General features: G+C 39.0%; 1 protein-coding gene across 3 annotated transcripts in view; it reads left to right on the forward strand.

Annotated features, from left to right (window-relative positions):
- SOS1 (SOS Ras/Rac guanine nucleotide exchange factor 1) overlaps window positions 1-20,062 on the forward strand; it is a 54,810-nt gene that overhangs the window by 19,477 nt on the left and 15,271 nt on the right. For all 3 annotated transcript variants that reach the window (XM_068397376.1, XM_068397439.1, XM_068397528.1), the window contains 4 exons: window positions 1,171-1,281; window positions 1,391-1,489; window positions 15,708-15,835; window positions 16,821-17,476. In XM_068397376.1, the coding sequence (XP_068253477.1) occupies window positions 1,171-1,281; window positions 1,391-1,489; window positions 15,708-15,835; window positions 16,821-17,476 (994 nt within the window). The remainder of the gene's footprint in view (window positions 1-1,170; window positions 1,282-1,390; window positions 1,490-15,707; window positions 15,836-16,820; window positions 17,477-20,062) is intronic.

Here is a 20,062-nt window from a genome sequence, read left to right on the forward strand (position 1 = left end):
GTGACTAGCTAGTTGAATTATAGAGTGAGTGGGAAATCAGCTGGAGTGGCAGGCTTGAAGGACTGACATCAGCAATACAAAGTCCATCTGGTGGCCAATGTTTAGTGACATTCCTCAGGGTTTGATACTGATACTGTTTAATGTCTGTATTAGAGTTGTGGGGGAAGGTCTGCCCCATCAAGTTGATAGGTGATGCCAGATTGTGGGGACACACACAGGAGGAAAAGGCTACTTCTTGGGGGACCTGACAAGCTGGAGAAATGGACCTACAGGAACCTCATGTAGTTGAGTAAAGGCAACCATAAAGTTCTGCACCTGGGACTAACCAACCTCATGCAATGGTCCAGCTGCCTGGCTGAGGAGCAGTACTGCTCGACAGAGCTTGGAGATCTTCAGGAACTGGGCAGTGAAGGCTAACTGCCTGCTGGGTTATATTAGGAAAAGTGTAGCCGGCAGGTTGAGGGATCATTTCTGTGTAGCACTTGAGACCCCATCTGGCATACTGTGTCCAGTTTTGGTCTTCCAAAGATACGCTTATACATGAGGGTTGCCATGATGATTAAGGAGTTCAGGCCCATGGTGTACAAAGAGGGTTGAGAGTGCTGGGTTTATTCAGTCTTAAAAAGAGAAGTCTGAGGAAGGAGATCTTATTGCTGTCTTCACTTACCTGAAGGGAAGGTGTAGAAAAGACTGAGGCAGGCTTTTATTGGGGGTTCACAGTAGAGAACTGTGAGGTGAGATGAGAGAGCATGTGAACGGTAAAAAGGGTAATCCTGATTAGATGCTGGGTGAAAAAAGTCTCAATGAGAACAACTGAACATTGCATTAGGCTGCCCGGAGTGGTTTTGGTGCCTCCCTTCTTGGAGGCACTTGGAACTTAACTGGATGAGGTCCTGAACAACCTCAGCTGGCTTTGATGCTGGATCTGGCTTTGGCCCTGAAGTGCGCCCTGCTTTGAACAGGAAATTGAACCAGTTGGCCTCCAGAGATCTCTTCCACACTGAATTACTCAATGAGTCTGTGCACGTAAAAGTATTGATTCTTCTTTATAGGTGTTTTGGAAAAAGTATGCAGAAAAGTTTCTCCTGTGTAGCATATGTATTTTCTTTAAGAAATATTAAGTTGAGATATTACATCAGTTTTGTAAAATTGTTCTGCATTTCTTCTTAGGAACTAGCATTTGATCCATATGAATCATATGCACAAGATATTTTGCGACCTGGTTTTCATGATCATTTTCTAAGTCAATTATCAAAGCCAGGAGCAGCATTTTATTTACAGGTAACTTTATTTTAAATAATCTATATTATTGATATTACTATTTTAATTACATTATATTGTTGCGTCAATACATTTACTGTTTTAAGACTGAAACTTATTTTGTTTCTAGTCAATAGGTGAAGGCTTTAAAGACGCAGTTCAGTATGTTCTACCCCGGCTGCTCCTTGCCCCTGTTTACCACTGTCTTCATTATTTTGAACTGCTAAAAGTAAGAATGTTGTGTCAATCTGATATTTTTTCATAATTCTCAGCGTTGGAGCTTTGTGTGCTCAGTTAGGTGTAAAACGTGTTGCTAGAATGTGAATAATAAAACTGCTATGATGAAAGAAAAGCAGGTTATATGCTCTGGTGCGTGCTATAACTGAATATCAGCTTGTAACTTCATGGAAGTCGTACAGCAGGTAATGATTTGTGTTGAATAATCAAGTTACTCTTAATTTAGAAAGCAGTAGAGATCTGGGTACTCGTATTCTTGAAATGGTTGTTTCAGCAGTGATAAGAGAGAATGGCAAATGGCTGTATTACAGAAAGTGTCCAAGGCTTTCTCAAGCTGTCACTTTGTAAATTTAAAATCACAGCAAGATTTCCCTTCAGACTTCATTTTATTTTCATAAAAGATTCAGTGTTCTTGGTGCCTATCCCATGGTGATTGTAAAGGTGATATCCTTCCTTCAGAGGGAAGGCTTGGCTGATATATACGCTTCTTGGGCTTTTTGTAATGAGACCTCATATCAGTAGGGTAACAGTAAAGACTCTGTAACATACACATGTAAAGAAAATAGCTACAGAATGTTTTTCTGGGGCATTTATTGGTTAGCATTGAATAATAATCACAGAATCACAGAATGTTAGGGATTGGAAGGGACCTCGAAAGATCATCTAGTCCAGTCCCCCTGCCAGAGCAGGATTACCTAGATCATATCACCCAGGAACATGTCCAGGCGGGTTTTGAATGTCTCCAGAGAAGGAGAATCCACAACCTCCCTGGGCAGCCTGTTCCAGTGTTCAGTTACCCTCACTGTAAAGAAGTTTTTCCTCATATTTATGTGGAACCTCCTGTGTTCCAGCTTGCACCCATCGCCCCTTGTCCTGTCAATGGATGTCACTGAGAAGAGCCTGGCTCCATCCTCATGACACTTGCCCTTTACATATTTATAAACATTAATGAGGTCACCCCTCAGTCTCCTCTTTTCTAAGCTAAAGAGACCCAGCTCCCTCAGCCTCTCCTCATAAGGGAGATGTTCCACCCCCTTAATCATCTTTGTGGCTCTGCGCTGGACTCTCTCTAGCAGTTCCCTGTCCTTCTTGAACTGAGGGGCCCAGAACTGGACACAATATTCCAGATGCGGCCTCACCAGGGCAGAGCAGAGAGGGAGGAGAACCTCTCTTGACCTACTAACCACACCCCTTCTAATCCACCCCAGGATGCCATTGGCCTTCTTGGCCACAAGAGCACACTGCTGGCTCATGGTCATCCTGCTGTCCACTAGGACCCCCAGGTCCCTTTCCCTTACGCTGGTCTCCAACAGGCCTGTCCCCAACTTACACTCATACTTGGGGTTGTTCCTGCCCAGATGCAGGACTCTACACTTGCCCTTGTTATATTTCATTAAGTTTCTCCCCGCCCAACTCTCCAGCCTGTCCAGGTCTCTCTGAATGGCAGCGCAGCCTTCCGGCACATCAGCCACTCCTCCCAGTTTTGTGTTATCAGCGAACTTGCTGACAGTGCACTCTATTCCCTCATCCAAGTCGTTAATGAATATATTGAATAGTACTGGTCCCAGTACCGACCCTTGAGGGACTCCACTAGATACAGGCCTCCAACTGGACTCTGTCCCACTGACCACCACTCTCTGGCTTCGTTCTTTCAGCCAGTTCACAATCCACCCCACTATCCAATCATCCAGACCACACTTCCTCAGTTTAGCTGCAAGGATGCTGTGGGAGACTGTGTCAAATGCTTTACTGAAATCGAGATAGACCACATCCACAGCTTTACCATCATCTATCCACTGGGTTACGTCCTCATAAAAGGCTATCAAGTTGGTTGAGCATGACTTCCCCTTGGTGAAGCCATGCTGACTGTCCCTAATGATCCTCTTATCCTTGATATGCTTAGAGACAGCACCAAGGACAAGTTGTTCCATTACCTTTCCAGGGATGGAGGATCAATCTTTAAGGAGTAGAGAGCATTTTGAGGAAAACTTTCAAGTAGAGTCTTCATTTGGACTTAATGGAAACTCATAAGGGATACAGTGTTCCAGACTTAATTACTTGGGGAAATTTGGATCAGAAGTAAAAAAAACCTCTGCTCTTTTGAAGAAATCTGGGTGTGTTTTTCTTGAATGTTTGTTTGGTTGTCTTGGGATAACCCAGTAGTTAGGTCATCTTTGAGTCTAAGTGTCTACAGTTTTAACACCATTTGTACTGATTTAGATCTACACGTACGGCTTTGGCGTGTAGCTTATCTTGTATAACATGCTTTTTTTGAATTTTGGAAGAACGTGTACTTGATCTGTTTGTCTAGCTTATGGATTTGGTCTGACTTTTCAGACATCTTTTAACGTATTAAGCATTTCCTTTCATGATAGTCCATTGGAAGGGAGGTATGATACAGCTTGTCTGCACTTTGTATGATAAAGACCTGCACAGATAGAAGGTTTGTCTGCTCATGCTTTTATCGCCCAGTCTCAAAATGCAGTACCTAGTGGCTTTGCGTACTTCTATGTTAACATGGTATTGTCTTATGTAACAGACAAAGCATGAAGGATTAATGTCATCCGACACCCAGGCATCCTGTGTTGCTTCTCACCATTGGTAATTTTAGCAGGGGAAGGAGGGCATGTGTGCTTACAGAAGTAGAGAGCCGCTCATGTTTGCCTTTTTTAGGGCAAACTGGGGTCTGAGCTAAGCCCACCTCCAGAAGGTTATCAGTCTTTTTGCAACTCCTGACCTATATTTTATGTAAAATTCTTGTATTTTCTCATTCATGCTCTACACATACACACCCCCTGCACCCTGTGTAAATCTGATATTGTTGGGTTGAATTTTGTTCTGTATACAGTAACCTTCCAGGTTTTCTTTCCACTGTGTTGCTCATCTCACCTTTTAGTGAGACGCCTGTCGCTGTGGTCTGCCAGATGTGATACACATAATAGGCAGTGATGGATAATAGGAGCACAGGAAGAGAGATTAGCTCTCATTGCAGTCACTTCATCTGTCAATTAGTACATACATGTGCACACAGCATATGAATCCCTCCCTCAAGTAGTCTCTGCTGGCAATAACGTTTCCTTTCTTGTATTGAATCTTCAAACAGATTCCAGCTTGGTTATACTTAAAAATGGCCCGACAGAAGGGTATTTGCTACAGGAGGGTATTGTTGGAATTATGTAGCCGTGTAATCCTGACAATTTCACTGATGCAAGGTTGTATTGAGTTCTTTTGTATGGTAAGAGACCTGATTTAGTGATTGCAGGTGTATCTATGACTATTCAAGTTAAAATGCTATGAAAATGGATCTCTTGGTATGAAGAGCTGACAAAGTAGTATGTGGAAAAATCATTTTATTTCTCTTGAATATATATATATATTTGAGGATAAAGGGGTTAGCATTTTTCTTTGAGCTGTGTTGTGTAATCTTGGATACTTTGAAGTTACCTGTTTAAAATGCATCTCAAAGTTACCTTCTAACTAATGCAGACTACAAAAAAGGTAAATTTCTAGCCACTGATGGTTATCCTATTTAGAAACTAAAGCCCTCATGAAGTTTGGCGGGGCACCAGGAACACACAAATACTTATTCTATTTTTAACTGAAGCTCTTTGCTGTAACTTTGTTGGAAAATTAGCATATGACTGAGGGCTGTGTTTTCCTTCAACCAGCCTGAAAGTCCCCAAATTTTTATATAAGAAAGTAACTATATAAAATAGCAGCTTCATGTGAGACTGTACTTTTCTGCAAATTTGCAGATAATATGAATGGGCTTTTCTAAATGTGGACTCTTAAGTGGTACAAATAGTACAGTTATTTATGACCTTGAGTTATTGAAGAAAGAAGTTTACAAGACTTTTAAATTGAATTGGGCACTGTTTCAGATGCTGTAAATTTGTGTGCATGTGTGATACACTTTCCTTTCTTTGGGTAAATAAGATTGCTTTAGAATTCCTTTTTTTCCCAAGTAGGAATGGCTCAAAGCACGTATAAACTTTGTTTAGATAAAATAATATGTTCTGAAAAAGAGGAGAGCTAGATAGATTTTTTTTTTTTAATTTTTTTTTTTTAATTCTTTTGTAAACCAAGTGCAGACTTGACTCCCATGACTTATGAATGGAAACTTCTTGTCTCTTTGCAAATATTTTTTTAGTTGCAATTCTGCCTATAATGATCTTAAATTCTCAGGATGCTTTCATTTCACAACAGCATCTAGTGTGTTTTATTTATTTTTTCAAACTTTGTTCTTAGATGATAAATAACTTGCCAGTTTTTACTGCCTGGCAGTTTAGCTCAAGTAGAAATACTCCTCAGTTAAACTTTTTTGTCTTCATCTTTCACTATGCTAATGTAACTTAAAAAAAAATCTGGTTTGACAAGGTCTTCCGAGATAAGAAACCACCCTTTTCCCAACCTGATGGTATTAAATTTGTTACATGTTGCTGGAGGAGGTACAGGGTGATGAAATGTTAGAACTAGAGTCTCTTTAGGTTGATCCCATAAGATTCTTGCTATATGTTGTGTTGGGCAACACATCCCAAACTGTTTTGGGCTTTGACGTTGCTTTGATTCTCAGCCTTGTTTCAGCCAGGCTTATGATCCAGAGTGTAACAAATTTAATGAAGCTGGTTTGCGATCCCATCTGTGACTGGTTTAACCCAGCCCAGGGTGGAAAATCACTGAGTTTTAATTAATTTAACTTCGACAGTCTGCAAAGTTTTTACAATATCTGCAATTATAGATTGTTGTCTCAAAACATTGTCTGCGTTGCTTATATTTTGTACCGGCACTGTATTTAACAGGTTCTCTTGCTTTAGTCGATTCTTAGTCTCCTTCAATTAATATTAAAACCAGAAAATCACAGATTCAGACTAGCTATGAATTATTTTAAGGAAGTATTTACTTAGTGTCAGCAAAGGATTTTATTTTCCTAAATCACTTTGGTGTGCTTCTTTCCAAACACCGTAACTTGTATGTACAATACTGTTTTGAAATAAAAGCAGAAGTATTACTGTTTTACATGTATTTGTATATGTAACTGCAGACGAGGATGACTTTTTTTGCATCCAATGGAGATAATGTGCAGTTTTATGTCTCTGACAGATGAAGGCCTATCTGCTGGAGGAAATGTAGCTTGACCAAACTGTGGCTAGTGTGTGATAAGGACCGCAAAGGGTATTTGTGTGTTTCTTGGGAGAAAAAGCTGGGGTGATGTAAAAATTCTTCTCAAGTCTAAGAAGAGATTTCCTAGAATATGACAGTAGGTGAAAAATTTAAGCAACTTCTTCATGTGGTTAAGCTATGAAGACTTATATTACAACTGCCGTGTTGTAAAGTTACAGAAGTTGTGCCTTATGTTAGAAGTTGGAGGTGATACAGCAAGGTAAATGAGGTTCCATGTTTCTTTCTTGCTTGTATGGTTTCATTGACAACATTTCTCTTGCTTTTTTCTTTTAAATGCTAGTGGGTTTCTGCTTTAAGACAGATGTGTGTTTGGCAGCCAAAGGGAAGATGACAGGGGAAAATAAAGCTTTGTCACACATGTGTGTGTGCACTTTTTCCACAAACCTGGTTATTGTTAATCTAACTAATTGGGCTCTCTGAGGTAACTCTTTAATTGAAAAAGTTATTCACAATGTATTTAATTTTTTCTTTCTAGCTGTGGTACTCATTGATGGATTTCCTATGTGTTTGTATCAGATACATATATGCGCATATGTATTACTTCATTTGTCAATGGCATATCATCTGTTATGAAGTTGTGATGGGGCTGTATGTTCTGTTGTATAGCTCTTTTTCTTTTTACACAGGATGTATCTGGGCTTTTGAGAAGCAGATGTCTCTTTCCAGGGAATTTTCTAATGAGAAGTAATTACCTTAATTTTTTCCATTATCCCACTAAAATATCTTCTGCAAAAGCTGGATAAAATCTATCAAAAGTAAAAGTAAAAAATTCCACCTTCCACTTTACTTACAGTCCTCAGTGACACTTGGGTTGTGTTATTATCAATCTGCTGCCAGACCAACAAAATCTGTACTTTGATCCCTTGAAGCAGGGAGTAGGATGGCACAGGGCCAGACTGTTCATATCTAGATGGTGCCGTCACTGGGGAGTCAAGTGAAGCACTAACTGAACTACGACTTTTGACTGAACTTACCTGTTTAACTGTAGGGTTCCAGAGTCCTGTTTTCTGATCCATTTTCTAGGAATACCTGCAGGGCAAATTCTCCCTGGTACTGTGGGAATTAAGAGAGCTGTACTGGGACAGACTGTTCTCTGGGGCTGCTGCTCTGTTCCCGATTTTCAGTGACTGCTGCTAATGATGGTAGATAGCTCTTAAGCTTACATGGCAGCAGTTTGTGCTGAACACCCAAGGCCAAGCTCTCATGAAAATAGATGAGTGCTACAGGAACTTGGACAAATTTTGATCCTTTTTCCCCCCACCCTAAATAAAAGATGTGACAGAAGTCATCGAGGATTGAATGTCAAGAAGCTTATTGTAGCTGAGATTTCTCAACTTGTGTAGGATGACATTAGTTTTTGTGACTGTGGCAGTCATGATATAGTCCCTGATACACTTGTATTGCTGCATAGTCTTTTAATAGCAATAGTATATTTCCCTGTCCGCTTCGCCTGCCTCTTTTCCTGTCACCTGTACAAAAGGGAGATCCTTGGCGACAGGTATCACTATGGTTGAGACTTTCATATACTTGGCTTCTTCAGTGGAAATATTTCTGGACATAGAGCTGTGGATTTAGTCCCACTACCAGCATACTTTCTATGTTTGCTCTTACAGCAGTGGAGGTCTATGTTTTCTGTCAATACTTTGATATCTTCAGTGGAAACCAATGGAAAGATGTAGGAAATAACAAACAAGCAAAACAACAAGCTGCATTCATGGTTTCTGTAGACCAAGACTACAGATGAGATTCTTCTTGTCATCCCTGCTTTCCTCTGCTTTTTCCTTAGTCAACAGGATTCCTCTTAAAATCAACAGAGTACTTCTGTTGCTTCCCAGAATGATCTCTGAAATTGTGAACTCATCTTACGTAGCGTTCAGAAATTCATACGTTTCTATCCAAACATAGAGGTGCCATCCAGTTGAGCTTATGGCCTTGCAAACTTGGCTGGCAAAGATCAGACTTGAGTTGTGTCAAAGCAGTGAAAGTGGATTTTAATCCACTTTGGAATTACAAAAGAGAAAGGGAAGATGTTTTCAAATTGAATTGTCTTTACTATGATGGAAAATTTAGGGGAAGAAAATGGAAGACCTCAGTTATAAGTGTGGAAGCACATAGGTAAATATTTTGTGATATTTCAAATGCTGATCTAACTAAATGTTATCAACTTAATTATGAATTTTAAATTTTTAATGTATTCTGCACGTTGCTAATAATGATGAGACAAACCAAAGTGACAGTAAGAAAGAAGACAATTTCAGAGCATGAAGGCTCTGGAAGGATCTGTGTGAACTTGTACGTTTGTTGCAGAAAGGTAATGAATCTGCTGTGGAAGAGACATCAACATATGCAAAAAAAAAAAACACCCATATTTTTGAAGAATGCAGAGCAAATGGGTTTTCCATACTTAGAGAAGACAAGGCCTTCTGTAAACAAAGTAGCCATTTCCCTAGTAATGGAATCTGGGCATATAAAACACATATATGGCAGCTAGTAGCCTACAAAAAGTCTGAATGTTTTGGAAGTGGTTTTAGGAGAACATCAAGGAACTTATTTGAAAACAAGGCTTTGTTATTGTATGTGTTCCTTCATGGAGGAAATGTTGATTGTGTAAACTCAAAGAGAATTGCTCACATACATGAATCCCTTCCCATCTGCAGAAACTGAGAGCAAACATACACTCGTTCCTGCTGAGCAGACAGCAGTTGAAATACATAGCAGGCTGCAGTAGCACTTGAGCAGACCTACTCTGAAATACAGTCTCCTGATGGGCTATACCCATTCATGGGAACGCTAGTGGCAAATTGGCCACATAAGAAACCTGTTACAGAAAACTTTGAACTGTTGAATTGGTGAAATGTCAACTGACAGACTTCTGTGTGGTATATATTTTTAAATAGCTCTTCCTGACTTTTCTTCTGTGTCCATCGTGATTTGAAAAATGGCACTTCAGAGTAGTGTAATTTATTCTGGAAACAGATTTCATTTCATTCCCCCCCTCTGCAAATAAGAGCATCTACATTGAGTAATGAAAGTAGCAATTCCTTAAATTCGCATGTTTCTTTAGTCCAAACGGTTTCACTTTTTTTGGGCTCAGATGAAGTTTGATGTACTTAAATAGATCTCAAAGATATATGGAAAATTTTAAGTCACATAGTCAAGCTGTGAAAGAACTGGGAAGCTTGTACTAGGAGTTGAAATGCTTCTTATTTTCCTCTGTTTTAATGCATTACTTGTACAGTATGGGCTGACCATATTTTACATTATGTGATTTAAAACTTCATGTGAAATAAAAGATGAGGGCTTTTTATCTTCTATCTCTTTTAAAATATACTTCCAAGAGAATGTTGGAGGCTTTTTGTAACTCATTATCTGATATCTGAGGTTTGATATTTGACATGTTTATGTAAGATTGTGATTTAATGTAACTTTTTAAAATTAAATTGAGAAAGCATAGTTAAACTGTGAGTGGAGAAAAAGTTTTTACCATTGCTTCAGTAGTATATTAAGTTCTGTTCCACTCAATGCAAATAACACTCCTGCTGTAATGTAAATCTAAATAAACAGTTATATAAATGTATGCATATTTTTACTGGACTGTGCTGAAGATTGTCTGAGTTTATATGAAAACAAAATGACTTTTGAAATTCCAGTGCATTAAAGCTGTGTATGTATGTCCAGGAACATAGCACATGGAGTTTCAAGTGTGAAGTGCCTTTTAGTCTGCTAGCATTTTCCAGCAGTGTATAGTGTTCCCTGCAGTTGTCCCCATTTGCTGTTCCAGATGATTTCCTGATGCTTTCTAAAAATTAAAGTTTCTGGATGAGAGCATTTTTTTCCCAGTGTACTGCTGCTTTGGGCTGAGTTTTTTATTATTTGGAGGAATTGCAAAAAGTCAGAAAGAGCTCTCAGGCAGCTCAGTGCTGTTGAGCCAGCTTCCAGGATTGTTTTATGACAAAGTGCCAGCAGACTTGCCTGCCTGCATTTGTCAGAGGAGAAACCCTGTTCATTTTTATTCTTTATCATAAAAGAGCCTGTTTCAGGATTGCCTTTTGGTAGGTACACCATTCTCAGAAACATGTTGAAGAAAATGGTGGGGCACTAGAACAGAAGCTGGAGTGACTGGTGTCAGTGCACTTCAAGTTCTCATGAACATTGCTTGCTTATGTAGCATTTTCCTACAGAGCACATAGCTAGGTCACGCTGCAGATCAGGCTGTCTGAAGAAATTGCATAGTGGGTTTTGAAGAGGTTTTTCTGAAGCAGCACTAGTTCACTAGTTGAAGCTCATTGTTCTGAGTACTGCTGTGCGCAACTTCCACTTGTAACGTGAGACCACTTATGCACTAAACTTCTTGGATTAATGTTTTGGGGGGCAGTAAGTATCGTTAGCACCTACAATCAAGTTATCTTGAGTTAAGCTTAAGCAAATTCAGTTGTGATGTCCCTGCCTCCCATATGCTGTTGTGTTTTTTGTGTATAGAAGCTGATTCATGATCTCTCCTCGCAGATGAATTGGGGAAGCTGCAGTTCACAAATTTCAGTGGTTAGATTTAAAGTAATCTTCTAGGAAGACAGAAGTCTAGATTGTGATGTAAGCCCTGAAGTACAAGAATTTATATACATTGTGGCACCTATTGTTATGTCTGTATATGCTCATCATAAGTATAAATGTATTTTCTGTCATTGTATTTCTAGATAGATGCTTCCCTGACAGCATCAGAGAAGGACTACAATCTTGCAATGCATGAGGAGGATTTCTTTTGTATCTGTTTGGAATTTAGTGGTTTTATAAATATACAATCCTTGTGTTATGCAACAGATAGAACAAAATACCTTGTCTCCAGCTTCTTGATATCTCTTCAGAACTTGCAGCCTAGACTGTAGAGTACTTTTTTTATTAGAAAGTTCCCTTAGCAGTCTGTTTTCCAAGTTTGTTTTCCTTGAACAGCCAGGATACTGTGCCTATAGTATTGTGAAGCATTACAATCATTATAAACCAATATTTTCTCATAAGATTATTAAAAAATACAACGATGTAATACTACTGATAATCAGAAATCTGCACTTCTTTCCCATAATAATATAGTATTCTACAAAGGACACTTTATTTAAAAAATAAACACAAAAAAACAAACAAAAAAACTCCACAAAAAAACCACACTTCTATTTAGCATCTACCTGATTCGTTCGTTAGGGGGCACTGCACAGCTATAGAAGAATCGGTGGGATTTGCAGAGAAACTTGGATGCATGTCCAGTGATGCATTTCACTTTCCATAACCTCTTCTTCCAAACTATCTGGGGGCAGTGTAAGATGAAAGTCATTGTTGTAATTTAAGCTCAGTTCTGACTAAGACTGTTTTTGATAGCATTTTATGATAATTATACAATGCTAGAATATAAACTTTCAAATTTCTTTTCTGTGTGGAGAGAAGTGTCTTTATAGTAGTTCACAGCACTGTCTGATTTGCCATTTGTGTTGGTCTTAAACTTAAGACGCGTACTTCTACACAGTGCTCTCTAAATGTTAAACCTGGAGCATAATTACATTCACTGGACTTTGATTTAGTTTGTGTATACAGTTGGAAATATGGGTTACTTCCAATGGATCCTGTTTGGGAAATGTTAGTCTTAAACAATTTCTTTCTCTCCAGCACTGTATACAAACATGTATATTGCTTTTGAACATGGACTTTTCAGTGATGAATACCAGAATTTTTGCAACTGAAGAGAAATTGCTGTAAAAATCACTTTATAAACTCAACATAGGAGCAGAATGCTTTGCAGTAATGAATGTTAATCTCTACCAGTATGTTTCTGAAGAGAATGTACCAAGAGAGCCTTTTTTTCCAGGTATCAGAGTTGATAAGGTGCTACACTGAGAAGATTCCTGATTACTTTATAGGGATTTATTTTTCAGTTTCTTTGGTTTAGTGTTCCCATTGTACATGTTAGCCTACATTTGCACACGGTTCTTCTAAGATTTTTCCAAATTTCAAAAACTTAATTCTTTTGGGATATGGGCCATTTTTGTTCTGCCTTATGCTAAGCACTATGCATCTGTATTAGTTTGACTGGAGTGTTTAGGTTATATAGACAGTATTAAAAATAAGGAAATAATTCCATAAGCTTTGTTGCATGTTGAGCCTAATTTTCATCGATTTTGTCCTGTGGTTTACCTGTCTTTTGCTCCTTACCCTGTCTCCTGTGGTACCCTTACAGCAAATGGCAGAATATTGTAGGATCTAATCCGGCTTGTTTTCAAGGAGACTAGGCTAAAACTATCTTGTCCATTGTTGAAGGGTAGCTACCCAGAGATGATAGGAAATCCAGCCAAACTCTTTTGATGGAAGTTGACAAAGAGGCAGCACGCAAGGCGAAGAGCCTCCTTTGAATTCTTGTGCAGGAAAGATGCATAATCTTAGAGGTAGTGACATGTTTTTTCTTAGCTTTCTTTCAAGACTTCTGCCAGCGGTGCTGCACCTGTCTCATTTGTCTGAATTCTTCTCTGAACCTAGATGATCTGCACAGCTGTAGCGAAGGGAAGATTATACCTCTTGTGTTAAATCTAGAGAATAGAGGAGTATGATGAGAGTAGTCTGTTCCTTCTTGAAGTGATGTGTTCTCCCTGAGACCTTTTGGGAAGTAATGCCCTATTTCGGTTGTTGCATGAGTAGGCACTCATGCCTAATACCGCTTAGGTCAAGAGTATGACAGATTACGCTACATGAACCAAAGCTACCTAGAATAAACCTTGTGGTCATACTGATGGCTGAAAACACAAATAAAGTAGTCTTTGGCATTGACAGCTGTTGCACTGAATGATTAACTCTGATCAGGGAAAAAGATCAATGCTATTCTATGATCCATTCAAATGTCAAATATGAATGTGTTGTATTCAGTTGGATTTTGGAGGACAATACTTACATTTCACACTGGAAGCAAACAGTGCGATTGTACTATTTCCAAGGGTGTCTGTTATTCTGGTCCATGCCAGCCTGTCACTTCACTTTTACCACCTCTGTCAAAACAAGTCTTTCAATTGTGTGGAGCCAGTCCTTGGTGTGTAATAGTCTGAAATGCTTGTCTCTCAATAATCCTGTAAATAATTGTTATCTCAGTTTTATGTTTAAGCCACAGCTGTAGTCAACAATTTTTTCAATGACTATAATGTGAAACATTTTAATGCTTAAATGAAGATTTAAGACAAAAATCTTAAACATCTTAGGTTAAAAACATGGCAGATCTTGTTTTATAAAACTTATTTGTCACAGCGATAGGCATAAAATTATTAGTATTAACCCTTTTGTCCAGTTTTAGTTTATAACTTTATAATATTTTTTTATCCTTTAAGAAAAGTTGGGTTAATATATGAAGGCATTAATGTAGCTGTGTACTCAGATGAACACTTATGTACCCTGGTTTTACAAGCTGACCATGGTTAGATGCCCCCATGTTTTCTGATGAACAGCCAAGCAACCCCTCCATGGAAGAAGCACACTTACTTCTCCCCACTGTCCCTCTGGTTATTGTTCTACCTCTTTGTTTTTTTGCATGGAAAAAACACAGTACTGGTGGATAATAAGATGAACACAAGCCAGCAGAACACCCTTGGCAGCAGCGAAGGCCTGTATTGCCGTAGGGCCAGGTATCAAGAGGATGGGGCCAGACTCTTCTCAGCGGTGCCCAGTGACAGGATAAGGGGCAACGGGCACAAACTGAAACACGGGAAGTTCCATCTCAATATGAGGAAAAACTTCTTTACTTTGAGGGTGACAGAGCACTGGAACAGGCTGCCCAGGGAGGTTGTGGAGTCTCCTTCTCTGGAGATTTTCAAAACCCACCTGGATGTGGCCCTGTGCAGCATGCTATGGGTGAACCTGCTTTGGCAGGGGGTTGGACTAGATGATCTCCAGAGGTCCCTTCCAACCCCAACCATTCTGTGATTGCTGTATTAACAAGTGTATAGCCATCAGGTTGAGGGAAGTGGCAGTGCCTACCTGTTCAGTACTGGCAAGGCTGCATCAGGAGAACCACGTCCAGCTTGGGCTTTCTGTTGACATTGGTGTGTGTACTGAAACAAGCCCAGTGGAAGGGCTTGACAAGATGACATGGGGAATGGAGCATGTGATGAAGGAGAAGGTTGGGGGAGTGGGCTTATTGATTCTGGAGAAAAGGAGGCTAAGGAGGAGAAACCTTCCTGCTGTCTTTGTGTGATGGGGTGTGGAAGAAGAGAAATACTTCTCGCAGCTGCATAGTGCTTCCACATATTCCACTATGAAAAGTCAATAAGGGAAGTCCTGGTAAGCTGTTAGGAAAAAAAAAAAAAATTCACCATGAGGGATTTCAGACATTGGAATGGGTTAGCCAGAAAGATTGTGGCCTCTCCATCCTGAGAGCAATTCAAAACTCAGTATGGCCCTAGACAACCTGATCTATGCTGGCTCTGCAGTTGAGCTGGAGGTTGGATAAGATAATCTCCAAGTTCCCTTCCAACCTGAATTATTGATTAGACTGTTGTTAGTGAGGTGAGAGCCCTCATAATCTTCTGTTTATAAATGTGATGAGGGAGTTTTGCTTAGCTTGCAGTGCAGCTTGCCTGTTCCAGGAGCGTGTATATGTGTCACAAACGTACAGACATCCCACAGATTTAATCTTGTGCTGTAGAATGGTATGTATGGGGATCTCCTTTCTCACTTGTTCCTCTTGAGATTTAACACCTCTAATGGGTTCTTCTTTTGGAGATGTAAGATAAATCAAACTAGTTTTGAGGTAAATAATGTATGCCTGAGTGTGTGTCTGGGAGACTAGTGACTGCTGCTCTCGTTTTACTGAGGTTAAGCTCTTAGCAGACAATTGTCTCTCTTGCCTGTGTCAGTAATGCACCTGTTTTTTTCATTAACATTAATAATAAGCAGGAGCATGCAAAATCAGCAGATGGTTGGATTTCTTCTTCCTAGGTCAAACTTCTGGATTTGGACATACCAAAATGCTTGTAACACTTCTTGTATTTGACTTTCAATGTTCACAGCAATTGGAAGAAAAAAGTGAGGATGAAGAGGATAAAGAGTGCTTAAAGCAAGCAATAACTGCCCTACTAAATCTTCAAAGCAGTATGGAACGGATATGCTCCAAAAGTCTTGCAAAACGAAGGCTTAGGTAAACATGTTTCCGTTTTTCCTACTTTCTGCTCTTAATGCTTTGCTATAAATCCAGGGCTCCCAGTTTCCTCTTTTAGTAAACAATGAACAAAATAGTTTGTGACAAGCCTGCTTTTTGAGAGGAAGTGACATCAAAGCCAAGATAATTTGTTATTGTTTTAAAGCCATTCTAATTTCTGTGTGTCCTTGCATACTGGTAGTTGAGACGTTCTGAGAATTCACGGGTAAGTAGAAAGTTGTGGCATTTGTGGGTTGATTATGCTCAGATAATAAATATCCACCTAAAAATATTGTAAAAATACATTTCTGTGTGATTAGAAGGGAATCTTCTTGAATTTGAAACTACTTAATCTGAAGAGTTTTCTTGTGCAATGGCTAGTTAAAATTACCACTGGGCAATAGAAGTAGATGCATAGATAACTAGTACTTAGTTTCACTGTTGTAGCGAATTCTTGGATTATACTATCTGCTCTTTGATTTAATGCTAATATTTGTGTGGTTATTTAAACATGTTAAAACTTTACTTTTGCTCTTGAAATTGTTTCAGTATTTTCTTTGCCAAACAAGTTCTGTACTGCGAAGTGTAATCTTTAGGCTTGGACATGAATGCATTTAACAGCTTACTTTCTCTGAACGTGCTTCTTTCAAGTTAATGCAGTCTAAAATTGTTTGTCCTCTATGGAAATGAGTGGTTTGTTAGGCTAAGAAGCACAAACAGATTGCCTGCTTCTGGTTGCCTGTGTTTAGGCAAAGCATTTATTGCATAGAAGATAAGTAGAAAATTTATCAGATGAGGTACTTAAGAGAAACATTAAGTAACACCAAGGCTTGCAATGGTGCTGATACTGAGTGCTGAAATTGCAATTCTCAGTGGAATTCTCACCACTCAGAAAGATGATCTTGTGTTTTTGCTGTTAGTGGTGGTTGTGGTTTTTAGATACATGTATACTAATAGGCTTCCTTTCTCCCATCCTTCACTGAAGTGAATCTGCATGCCGATTCTATACTCAGCAGATGAAGGGGAAACAGCTAGCAATTAAGAAAATGAATGAAATCCAGAAAAATATTGATGGTTGGGAGGGTAAGGACATTGGACAATGCTGTAATGAGTTCATCATGGAAGGAACACTCACGCGTGTAGGAGCAAAGCACGAGAGACACATATTTCTATTTGATGGCTTGATGATTTGCTGTAAGTCAAATCACGGCCAGCCAAGACTTCCTGGTGCTAGCAACGCAGAATATCGTCTCAAAGAAAAGTTCTTCATGCGAAAGGTACAAATCAACGATAAAGACGACACTAATGAGTACAGACATGCTTTTGAAATCATCTTAAAAGATGAGAACAGTGTTATTTTTGCTGCTAAATCAGCTGAAGAGAAAAACAACTGGATGGCAGCATTGATATCTTTGCAATATAGAAGCACGCTGGAAAGGATGTTGGATGTAACAATGTTGCAGGAAGAAAAAGAGGAGCAGATGAGATTTCCAAATCCTGAGCTTTATAGATTTGCAGAACCAGACTCTGAAGAGAATATTGTGTTTGAAGAAAACATGCAGCCCAAATCTGGAATCCCCATCATCAAGGCAGGAACTGTTGTCAAGCTCATTGAGAGGCTGACTTACCACATGTATGCAGGTGAGGCACTTCATTTACATAGCCAGAACTCAAGGTGGTGACTAGTTTATGCTTCTCTTTGTGTTAAATGCAGCAAAACATATAAAGTGTGTAGAAAGGAAATATGCTTTGCAGTGCACATATTCTAACATGCTTTTTGAGTTAAGGTTTTGAGATCTAAATATGCACCTCTGCAGCTGTAGCAGTTAAAAATATGAATCCTGTTTGGCTGAACGTAGTGGGATATGTATGTGCATGAGGTTATTCTTGTGCAAGGGATGGGGGGGGCGGGGACCTGCAGGAATTGAGCTCTAGACAATACTTTTTCCTGTATGTCCCAGGCTAAAAGAATTGCCTTCCCTCGAGACTTCCAAAGCTAGGTGGCACATGAAGCGCCAGTGTTGCAGGAGAGAATTATGGGCCCAGTGTTTTCAGTTAAGAGTTGTACTCTATCAGCTATTACCTGTGTCCATGCTGATGTGTAATGAAAAGATCAAATGTCAGATTGCTAGAAGCAGTCACTTGCATAATTTGGCCTCATAACTTCTCCTTAATCAGAATTTCAGTGGGGATTTGATTTAAGGGCTTTTGACTTCTGGTTTCTCTTTGTGTTGAAGATACACTGAAGGCATTTATGTGATCATCCAGTCCAACCTCAGGGTGTGGAGTTTTTCTTAATAATTTCCCAGGATTTTCATAAGCTGTGCTGAAGAGCATGGGCTTGGGTTTTGGGTTTGGATTTTTTTTGTTATTCTTTTGATTCTGCCTGTATGTCTGTTCTAAAACTTCATGCGTCTTGGTATTAGTGCTTCTCATATTCAACTGTAGATTCTTCTTTCTTTCTTTCTTTCTTTTTACTCTACAATCTGATTATCCTAAATTGTTCTTCTGCAGCTCAGTTTTGGATACCCTGAATAGACCAGGAATGTTTGTTTGAAAGAAGTGGGGAGTAAGCAGAATATAATTAGTGTAGTTTAGTACTTTTGTTTATTTTTAAAATGCTTGTAAATACATCTGTTTACTCCATTACTTTATTGCTCTTTTCCACATTTCCTTCAGTTGAACTTTCCTAACATTTATTAGAAATCCACATGCAATATCGTGCTGGCAGTTATTACCAGAGCAGTTTTGTGCCTGTCTTCATTTTCTTGTAACTTTCTAAACTTTTAGCTCTTGGCTTTGAATTTTACAGGCATGATTTATGATGTAATTTTATGGTTTTGGAAGTTAAAATAAAACAGCCTTAGAGAAAGGAAGACACTTTTTTTTTTTTTTTTAAAGCTAGCATTGTATTTGGCAGAGAATTAGCAAAAATAGTACTTCATTAGTGTCCTTGTGAAAATTTGCTTTGCTTTGGCTAACTTATGCACCATTGAAAATTGCCCTTTCCATACATGCTGGGACTTTGGTGCTGTCGTCTTGGTGTTGCTCCATGTGCTAACAGTGCTGTCTACATGTCGTCTCTGTCCAGGGAGCCACAAACTACATTCTCCAGTTCCATAAAACAGAAAGGCCTGTTTTTAAGGAACACGCAGCTTGTTGAAATATGTCTCTGGTACTGTTTTTTTTGCATCTGCATGTCTTTTTGGCCTTTCTAGCCCATAAGAAATCAAGGAAGAATCCAGATCGATTTATTAGATCCACCTTTGTCCACAGTCATTTAAATTCCTGTTTGTAACAGCCCCTATTTAAGAAAACATTAAGTAGGTTGCTTGAAGCCTAACGTTGTAAGTATGTGTGAACAAACTATTGTATGACAAAATCGAGAACGTGGGTACTGCAAGATAGGCTGAAAGACTTTGACCAAAAAAATAAAAATGTATTTAGCCTGGTTTTGTAGCCTTAAAGATCTTAGTGCAACGTACATGGACCTGATGCAGAATTGCTAGGTTGCAAGTTGTTTCTCAACGCCCTTATCTTTCATTCTATACCTGCTGTTTTATAATTGGTTTTCCATGAGGAAAAATGTAATTGTTCTAACCATTCTGTGCTGTGTTTTCCAGAAGAACAAAGAAATAGAGTGATTCAGCCAAAAATGCTCTGTTGTACAGGAAACAAGGTCTATTTACTATGTAAATCATTCAGTGTTTTGTTGCATTTTGAGATGCAGTGAGTAGGGCAACAACTTTCCATAGTAACCCTTTAGCTCTTCTTTACGGACTGTAGAAATGCTTTTCTTGCCTCACGTAGGATTGTGTGTGTGTGAGTATAATCTTAAAAGAATTTATTGACTTTATATTCATATGCCAGAATAGCAAGCCCTTACTTTTCTGAGGCGCCTTTTCTCAAATATGGTGTGACTGGTTATGGCAGCTCTTGATCTGACAGTCTAAAGACAGTGTTTACCATAGCTGTGACTTTTCTCTAGGTTTTTATCTTTGTAGGTCAAATACTATAAGGAATAAAGACAGATATAATTGCAGAGGTGGTACTAATTTGTTGCAAGTAGCTGAAGAGTAGTTTAGTTAGTTCCATATTGAGGACTATATGGGCTGTGTTCAGGTGGTAGTCAAATCAGGTCTCAACTTGTTTGTCATCTGTGAAAGATCCACACAGTCTGTCTAATTTGTAGATATGGGTGTTAGACCTTTTTATTTTTTTTCCCTC

The sequence above is a fragment of the Nyctibius grandis genome, chromosome 1, assembly GCF_013368605.1.
Source record: "Nyctibius grandis isolate bNycGra1 chromosome 1, bNycGra1.pri, whole genome shotgun sequence".
NCBI classification, from domain to species: domain Eukaryota; kingdom Metazoa; phylum Chordata; class Aves; order Nyctibiiformes; family Nyctibiidae; genus Nyctibius; species Nyctibius grandis.